Source organism: Pseudopodoces humilis, chromosome 4 (assembly GCF_049639895.1).
Source record: "Pseudopodoces humilis isolate 2021_Gansu_Grassland_sample_001 chromosome 4, ASM4963989v1, whole genome shotgun sequence".
NCBI lineage: Eukaryota > Metazoa > Chordata > Aves > Passeriformes > Paridae > Pseudopodoces > Pseudopodoces humilis.
The window spans coordinates 74,987,747-74,997,120 of record NC_142203.1 but is presented as its reverse complement, the minus strand read 5'-3'; the positions used below and the strand labels follow the sequence as shown (position 1 = coordinate 74,997,120).

General features: G+C 47.2%; 1 protein-coding gene across 1 annotated transcript; it reads left to right on the top strand.

The window, feature by feature from the left end:
* The first annotated feature begins 20 nt into the window (after positions 1-20).
* Positions 21-7,672, top strand: ATP5F1A (ATP synthase F1 subunit alpha). The gene is made up of 12 exons (XM_005528092.2): positions 21-175; positions 1,332-1,410; positions 2,434-2,603; positions 3,381-3,554; positions 3,632-3,798; positions 3,919-4,067; positions 5,003-5,154; positions 5,285-5,509; positions 5,614-5,721; positions 6,256-6,400; positions 6,621-6,771; positions 7,435-7,672. The coding sequence occupies exons 1-12, from the start codon at positions 116-118 to the stop codon at positions 7,514-7,516; spliced, it is 1,662 nt and encodes a 553-aa protein (XP_005528149.1). The 5' UTR covers positions 21-115; the 3' UTR covers positions 7,517-7,672.
* Positions 7,673-9,374: the final 1,702 nt, after the last annotated feature.

The following is a 9,374-nucleotide window of genomic DNA, read 5'->3' as shown; positions in this document are numbered from 1 at the left end:
GCTTAGGCGCCAAAAGGGGCGTGAGGGGCCGCCGCCATTTTGTGTGCAGAGCGCGCGGCCGGCCGTCCTCAGCGCCCCCCAGCCTCAGCCTCCCCCGGGACCCGCTGCCGCCGCGATGCTCTCCGCCCGCGTGGCCGCCGCTCTCGCCCGCTCCCTGCCGCGGCAGGCCGGCCTGGTGAGCCCCATACCCGCCCCGGGGCCGGCGGGGCCGGGGGGACGCGGCGCCGCCGCCATCTTGGGGGCCGCGGTGACATTGAGGGTGTGAGGGGGTGACATCGGAGTGTGGGGAGGAAAGCACGGGGGGTACCGTCAGTGCTGTGGGAGAGACCCCACTGAGGAGCGGGGTGTTCTTGCCCGGGCGCGGGGTAGTGATTTAGAGCTGCCAGGACAAGGTCAAGGGTGTGGGTGTGAGGGGTTTAATCTCATGTTTGTGAGGAAACGGAGGGTGGGAAGAGCCGTGAGGAACCACTCCTGCCAGTGTTTCCAGTGAGTATGAACAGGGCCTGCTCGGGATGCAGGGCATTAAATGGCGTCAACGTTGCTGCATGGTGCTTCACGGGCAGCTTTGCCTGAGGTGCAAAAGCATGCTCTTAAAATGCCCTCATTATCACAGATTTTTTATTTAGTGTTTAAATTTTCATGAGAAGAATTTTTTCACAGAGGGGTGATTAGACATTGCAAGGGGCTGCCCAGGGGAGTGGTGGGGTCATCAGCCTTAAAGGTGTTTGAGGGTATAATGCACTTAGTGCCATGGTCTAGTTGGCAAGGTGCTGTTTGGTCATAGGTTGGACTAAATGACCTCACAGCTCTTCCAAAGTAACCGTGATTCTGAAGTATTTTTGTTATAGTGCTTTGCGGGTTTTTTTTTTGTATGTGTGTTAACAATACCAAAACCACTGCCGTTAGATTTGTCTTAGAGGACGCAATCTTTTCTCTGTGCAGAACCTGTGCAGTGATTTCTTTATGCCCCAAGGTTCCCATGCTCAGCACAGAAATTACAAATGTAAGGAGGTTTCTCTTTGGGAGCTGCTGCAATGGTTGATGGTGACATCAGTGCACTGCAGAAAAATGCAGTGAGGGATTTGGAGCAATCCCCTTCATTATCTGTTCTTTCTTAGCCGTGCTGGACTTGGTTCCAGAGCTCCATAGTTGTGAGTGGGGTTCTGTGGAGCTTAACTCAAAGCTGAGATGCATCATAAGCAGCTCAAGATCAGAGATGTGTTAAATCTCTCAGAATTTTTTTTTGATTATGAGTTTTTTTGATTATGATTTTGATTTTTTGAGTATGATTAAAGAAATCTTACTGTTACTTAAATGGTGACTTATTTTAGGTTTCCAGAAACACCATTGGCGCAGCATTTGTTGCTACAAGAAACCTCCATGCCTCCAAACCAGGCTTTCAGAAAACTGGTAAGTCTGAGAAAGGTCTTGAGTGTGATTTAAGAATTTGGTCTGTCAGACAAAAAGGAATTTGATGATGGTGAATGTTAGGTGACAGCACTTGAGGACATTTATGTTCCGAGAGTAATTAGGTGAACTGTTACCCAGTTACATCCAGCAAACAGCACTTCAATAACTTGATAATGTCCCCAGAGCAGGGGTGGCCATATGTCAGCTGGCTGACATAGCATACCTTCTTCCCTAGGATTCCAGTCACCTGCAGCATTATTTGAAAATTATTTGAAAAAAATAGCCCCAGATTGGAGTTGCCTGTAACAGAATAAAGGAGTGGATGACTTCCCCAGGCCTGCCTGGGTTTGACCTTGTGTCCTTGAGCACAGCTTTATTTTGCTGGCATCAGTCTGGTGTTCAGAGAAGACAGCTGCACTGTGTAGCAGTGTGTTTGGCAATGCTTCATGCACATTTTTTTAAGTGGTTTAAGGTGATTAAGGGCATTACTAGGAAATAAGTTTTACAGTGTTATTTACTGTTTCTTAGCTGAGGAGGTAACAAGCTGTTTTGAAGTCAAATTGAAGAAGTATGGACAATATGTTTTTATGTCAAATAACTTGCTCCTGAAACATAATGAAGTTCCTTTATATAGGCATGGATCTTGGATTACAAATCACTTGACAGGGTGTTTTGATGCATCCAAGGCTAAGTAACTGTTCTGCAAGGCCTGTTCTACCTGGGCTAAGGCTGATTAATTAGTCTAATTGCTTTCTAGGGAGAGAGAACCTAGGGCATAATCAGGAAAGTGGATAAGTACGCAGCCAGGCCTGATTTGCTTGAAGCTGGCTGCTAATGATGAGTTTAGGCTGCTTTTATTATCTGGGAATACAGAGGCTGGTATTTCTCTTACCCTAAGTAAAGGTGTTGCCAGCTAGACTTTGCAGCACAGCTGAGAAAGGGCACCTTGTGAATTTGAGGCAAACTTACTGAATGCATATTGTACCTTAATGTGCTAATCTGATTTCAAACATCTCTCTCCAGGTACTGCTGAGGTATCCTCTATTCTCGAGGAGCGCATCCTGGGAGCTGACACCTCGGCTGAGCTGGAGGAGACAGGCCGCGTGCTCTCGATCGGTGACGGTATTGCCCGCGTGTATGGCCTGAGAAATGTTCAGGCAGAAGAGATGGTTGAGTTCTCTTCAGGGCTGAAGGTAAGCTGTCACTAAAGGAGTTCCTTTAGCACAGGGATATTAAAAAGATGTTTTTTTAAGAAGGACCTGAGATTACGCTTGGAAATACCACTATGAACATTGTGTTAGCCTCATTGTAGCTTTAATACCTAGTAACTAGTGATTTTTTTTTCTTAAATTTGTAACACTGCTTTCAGTATCAGCCTCTGACTCTCAGCTGCCGTTTGAACATTTGAGCTTGTCTTTTCCTTCATTTAGAAGATAAAAGGACTAACCTGGCACTGGATTTTTTTCTTTGTTTTCAGGGTGTCTTTTCTGTTCTCTATTTAATGATGACCTTTCTGCTTCAATACATTATGCACCTTGATGGCTTCTTGTAGTCATACCAGTGGGTTAGAGTTCAAGCTTGTTTCAAGAGTACTGTAACAGCATTTTTAATGACCCATTTCGTCTTGGGCAGAGAAGAAACCAGTCCTTTTCCCTTGCCCAGCTTATAGGCAAGGCAGTTCTGTTGTACTTGAACCTTGCTTAATCTTTCTGGTTTTTGTCGTGAAACAATTGACTTGAGTGCTAGGCTGCTGGGGTATAACTGCCTGGTAAGTTGAAAACTTATGCAGGTTCTCTAGCCCATGTGGAAGGAAATAGACACTTTGTGCATAGAAGCAGAACCTTGGCTATTGTCACAAGGTTGACATAGATCATGTAGGATTTTGTACGCAGTTAAATAATCATGTCAATATTAAAGTTTTTATGCGTATCAGTATGGATTTTCTCAGGGTGATGTGATCTCTGTCCCAGGGTATGTCCTTGAATTTGGAGCCTGACAACGTTGGTGTTGTCGTGTTTGGTAATGACAGACTGATCAAAGAGGGGGATGTTGTGAAGCGGACTGGTGCCATTGTGGATGTTCCAGTGGGGGAGGAACTGCTGGGCCGTGTTGTGGATGCCCTGGGCAATCCAATTGATGGGAAGGTAAGTGTAGCTGTGTGCTAACTACCTCTACTTACATCTCTGTGAAACAGTCCTCAGCAGTTTTTTCTCTCTTTTAGGGTGCTATTGCATCTAAGACACGTAGGAGAGTTGGCTTGAAGGCCCCTGGGATCATTCCCAGGATCTCTGTGCGTGAGCCCATGCAGACTGGGATTAAGGCTGTGGACAGTTTGGTGCCCATTGGTCGTGGCCAGCGTGAGCTGATCATTGGTGACAGGCAGACAGGGTAAGTTAAAGCCTAAAATGTTCCTTAAACAGACCCAGGTACAGCGGTGGTGGACAAAGGGTTGGCTAGGGGCTGGGAGAACCTCGGGCAAATTAATTTACCAGCCTTTCTGTTCTACAGGAAAACTTCAATTGCAATTGACACGATTATCAACCAGAAACGATTCAATGATGGCACAGATGAGAAGAAGAAGCTGTATTGTATCTATGTTGCAATTGGCCAGAAGAGATCTACTGTTGCTCAGCTGGTGAAGAGGCTCACTGATGCAGGTATGGATTTTGGGAGATGGTTGAACCTGGCGCCTAATGACATCCTGTTCTCTTTGTAATGCTGAATACTGCTGTGACCTCACCTGTCTTCAAGCGTAGACGGAATTCATATTACATGAGTGAATTACTTAATTCTGTGAATAAGAAATCTCTATAGCTATCTGGGGGAAAAAACCCAAGTTTTTATATATCACAATTAGGAAAACTATTTTGAGGCCCCCCCAAACTGCTGAATTGCTTCTGGAAAAGTCACCCAGTGGTTTTAGCTTTTTTTTCAGCAGAGTTGAATGCTACATCTTGGCAGTCAGGCAGGCCTGGTGACAAGCTGTGGCCTTCAAGTTGTCATGAACTTGGCATTTGTCCCATTTGTTCTATGTGCCAGTCTGCCTGAATGGCAGCTGGAAATGCGAAGAGCTTTCACTGCCCAAACACAAGGCATTAAATGATAGCATCTCTTCAGAATCAGTGGTCTCTAGGACCAAGACTCCATGTTTAACACTGCTAGCAGGAGATCAGGCACTTTGACCACATGCTTGGTGGTCCTGCCATCTGTCATAAAAAAACCCACATTTTAAGGACAGTAATTACGTGGAACTGTCACAGAGTGTTGTAGTGTCTTGCAGCAGCCAGGAAACCGTGTCCTTTCAGTGTGAGTTTTTTCTAGAACAAAAAACCTTGTCTTGGTTTTAATCATTGTTTTAAATGGGAAAGAAGCCTGAAAGTGTTAGATGTTAGCTGCTACAAACTTGCCCATGAGACTTCCTAAGTCAGATTTGCTAGCAGATGTGTTCACCTGGTGTGTTGGGCTTTCCTGTAGCAGCATAGTGACACTGTGTGGACTTGTTTCAGCACTTGTACTTTTACATGCTTGTTGTATTTGCTGATTTTGGGCATGATGACATAATGCACTCAGAGGTGTCTTCAATCCTTTCCAGATGCCATGAAGTACACTATTGTGGTGTCTGCTACAGCATCTGATGCAGCACCCCTGCAGTATCTGGCTCCCTATTCAGGCTGCTCCATGGGGGAGTACTTCAGAGACAACGGGAAACATGCGCTCATCATCTATGATGATTTATCCAAACAGGTCAGAAAACTTTGGTTGTAGGCATTGTGGTATGGCATTGGTATTTGTAGCAGTGAGAGTACCTCAGGTTTAGGAATGTAAAAGGTTGAGTGAGGTGCAGAGCTCTGAAGGCTGTCTTTGCTCCATGCAGGCTGTTGCCTACCGTCAGATGTCTCTGCTGCTGCGCCGCCCCCCTGGCCGCGAGGCATACCCAGGTGATGTGTTCTACCTGCACTCTCGCCTGCTGGAGAGAGCAGCCAAAATGAACGACTCCTTCGGGGGCGGCTCGCTGACCGCCTTGCCTGTCATTGAGACTCAGGCTGGGGATGTGTCTGCTTACATTCCAACCAATGTCATCTCCATCACTGATGGACAGGTAGAGCTTCCTCATGGCCCAGCATCTCTGTGAAACTTAGTGGCTGGTCTCTGAAGAGGCCTCCAGGCTTCTGAACAAGATAATGATACAATTCTATCCTGCAGATCTTCTTGGAAACTGAGTTGTTCTACAAAGGTATCCGTCCAGCCATCAACGTTGGTCTGTCTGTGTCCCGTGTGGGTTCTGCTGCTCAGACCAGGGCTATGAAGCAGGTAATTGAGAAATTGCTGTTCCTCCTTGTGCTAGAGATGAGTGGTGTATAGGCCTTCCAAGCCATTTCACTCTGATGAGCTGTGAACAGAGAGGGAATAAAGGGGATCTCTTCGTGTTATGAAATTATAAAAGAACAAACTTTAGAGATCTCTTTGATGCTTCCATTGCCTGCTGAGAAAGGCATGGGAGAAAGGGAAATAGTATCTGCATAAAAGTGTAGGATTAAGTTTTGATGTGTTGAACTGGGTATTGATCACTTAAAAATAGAGAGTGCTCTGTTAACTGCAGGTTTTTAGTCCAGACATTGAATTGGAGAGATTTAATACCAACAGTTGATGTTTTAGGGGAGAAATAGTGTACTTATGGTAAAGTGTGGGATTTTTGTAGTGTTCATAATCATCTGTCAGTTTTTAGATTGATTTGTGTGGAATGCAAGGCTGAGCTGACTCGTGACAGCTGTCAGCTGCCTGATAACCTTCAAGCTCCTAGACACACTTGAGGTGATCCCAGTGGCTCTGGCTTGTACCCTGCAGGTGGCCGGTACCATGAAGCTGGAGCTGGCTCAGTACCGGGAGGTCGCTGCCTTTGCCCAGTTCGGCTCTGACCTGGATGCTGCCACACAGCAGCTGCTGAACCGCGGTGTGCGCCTGACAGAGCTGCTCAAGCAGGGCCAGTATGGTGAGTGCCCTGGGCTTGGCAGGTCTGGGTGCCCATTAGTGCCTTGTGCTAATGAGGCTGGGCTTGGTTAGCATTTATTGTGTCTGCTCTGTGTGCATGGTAAATGCAGATTTGCTTGAGCAGAGCTGTCCATGTGCACTTCGTCTTCCAAGGACTCTAGTCTGTTGTGTGTGTCCTGATGGAAGAGTTCCCATGGTGTGAGTGCTGTTTTTCCCTGCAGTTCCCATGGCCATTGAGGAGCAGGTGGCAGTCATCTATGCTGGTGTAAGAGGTCACTTGGACAAGCTGGAGCCCAGCAAGATCACAAAATTTGAGAGTGCTTTCCTAGCTCATGTACTGAGCCAGCACCAGTCACTCCTCTCCACAATCAGGTATGGTGGTTTACCTTGCTTTATCTCAAGGGTATTGATGTCTGGAGTGCAGATAAAGGTCATTGAACTGTTAATTTAGTGTATCCTAGAACATCAGGCGTTCAGCTGGCAATATCAAAACTGGGGGTTAAATCAGCCTTCCTACCATCCACCTTCTCAGCTTCAGCTCTTAGGAAATGCGTAAAGTGAACCTTCTTGCAATGTGTCTCCTCTAACCTGTTCTGAAATCACTTGATTGACTTAGTTCCCATATGGTGGACAGCTTTGAGCTGTTGGGAGAGCTCTGGGTTAAGTGCTGCTGAGTGAACTGTTGGGGATTGAGTATTTCCACAGTCCTGTCCTGGAAACTGGTCCTGGCATGTCTGTCATGAGGAAAATCATATGCCTTCTGTCTCTGGGGCACAGCTCTGTAGGTTGGGCCTTGTTGGAATGGAACATATGGCCATTCTGAAAGAATTTAGGAACAAATTTCAGTTCTTTAACAGGACTGGCTCTTTTAGGAGAAGGGATATTCTGTGAGTGGGATGGCTTCATGCACCAAACTAAGTGATTCTACTGAATTTGTTAGAAATGGGGAAATTTGTTATAAAGTTCTTATGTTTGTCTTGGGGTTGGCCCTGTTTTGATTGCTGTATCAAGAATTTAACTGAACTCTTCCCACAGGACCGAAGGGAAGATCTCTGACCAGACAGAAGCAAAGCTGAAGGAAATAGTCACAAATTTCCTGGCTACTTTTGAGGCATAAACTCTTAAAACTGTTCTAACAGTTCATAGATCACAGGCTGTTGTGATCCAGTGTTCCAGCTCCATCAAAGGCGAAAGCATGTGCGACTTGAATGTACAGATCTTGGTGAGAATAAAGGTTCCCATGTAAAAAGGCTCTGTTCTGAATGTAAAAGTACCGTGTTCTGAATGATTGTTTTTTGTCTGTACTTCTGGCTCACTCTTGCGCCTGTAGAACCACAGAGCTGAACTCCCGTGGACACAGCTCTGCTGGAGGAACTCTGGAAATCAGGGGTGTCTTCAGTGGTTGGGCAAACTCCCCTGACAGGAACCAGGAATGTGACAGAGCTGAGAGACCTTCTCAGTGTTTGTGCCGGGCAGCTTGTCCTGCAGAAAGGCAGTGCTGCTGGGGAGGCAGCTTGGGCTGTTGTCACAGGGGTAACGCCCATTGGACTTCACAGGAATCTCTTGAACTGCCTGACACTGACAGCACTTCTTGGAGTCACTGTCTGACCCATCCTGGTGCCTGGCCTTTGGAATACTGCTCCTTGTGACTGAGGACAGCTGCAGGTGTAGCTGTCACAGTAGTAATAGCTACAGATAGAAATCTGAGAATCCCAGAATGGTCTTGGAGAGGACCTTGAAGATCATCTCATTCCACCTCTCTGCCATGGACAGAGACACCTTCTGCTATTCCAGGTTGCTCCAAGCCCTCTCCAGCCTGGCCTTGAGCACTTCCAAGGATGCAGGGGCATCCACAGCTTCTCTGAGCAACCTGTGCCAGGGCCTCACCAGCCTCACAGCCAAGAATTCCTTTCCAATATCCCATCTAACCTTGGCCTCTCTCACTATTAAGCCATTGCTTCTTGTCACTCCAGGCCCATGTAAATAGTCTCTCTCCCTTGTCAACTCCCTTCAGGTACTGGAAGGCTGCAATTAGGTCACCCCAAAGCTGCCTCTTCTGCAGGCTGAACAATCCTGATTCTCTCAGCAGCGGTGCTCCATCCCTTCCATCACCTTGGTGCCTCCTCTGGATTCTCTCCAGCAGCCCCATGTCCTTGTGCTGTTGGAGCCCAGGGCGGGGGGCAGCTCTGCAGGTGGGGTCTCACCTGAGAAGGGCAGAATCCTCCCCTGCCCTGCTGCCCCCATGGTGTGGGATCAGCCCAGGGCAGTGATGGGTTTCAGGGGCAGGGCAGGGCTGCTCTTGATGTGTGCACTGTCCCCAGTTAACTTCCTGAACGGGAGTCTCCTGCCTCCCGGTCCAGGCCTGTGGGGTTACAGGCAGCTGGAAATACTCTGATGCAGTTCAGGCTAACATGCTTCTCTTTTTAATTGCCTGAGTGGTTGAATGAGCTCTGCAGTATGGGGCAAAAATAAACACACATTTGGAATCCAGAGACCTTTTTGGGAACAGTGCTGTGCTCCAGGAGGAGGGTCTCCTGTGCAGCTCTTTGGTCTTTCACTCTCTTGTTTCTTTTACTCCACAGCCCCAGAAGAGGTGCCTGGGGCACCTCACAGGTGTGAGGGAATACTGCTGTGGAATATTTCTGCTCTGATCTGCCCATCATCACTTGTTCCTTCCAGGACAGCTTTTGCAGCTTGTGACTCTTTCTGCCCAGTGACTAAACCCTGATGCTGCTGTGCTGTGTTTTACTTACATGCTGCTGAAGTTGAAAATCCCTGAACTCAGAGGTGTCTGTCCAAAACTGCACAGAGATGTATTTTTTTCCCAGTAACACAAGATGAATGTTCCAGGGTTCTGATTTCTGCCCTCTCGCTGCTGTGATGCAGGAAGGTGGCAATTTCCTCGTGGAAGCACCATGTACTAAATGCATCCAGTCAGATGAGAGGGAAAGGTTGGTGGATGAAGGTTTTGGAGG

What these genes read in the sequence shown, in the direction of transcription:
- ATP5F1A (XM_005528092.2), top strand. Translation starts at nt 116, where the DNA reads ATGCTCTCCGCCCGCGTGGCCGCCGCTCTCGCCCGCTCCCTGCCGCGG. An exon ending in TGCCGCGGCAGGCCGGCCTG is followed by an intron (nt 176 to 1,331) that starts GTGAGCCCCATA and finishes GACTTATTTTAG; the next exon opens with GTTTCCAGAAACACCATTGG. An exon ending in AGACCAGGGCTATGAAGCAG is followed by an intron (nt 5,722 to 6,255) that starts GTAATTGAGAAA and finishes TGTACCCTGCAG; the next exon opens with GTGGCCGGTACCATGAAGCT.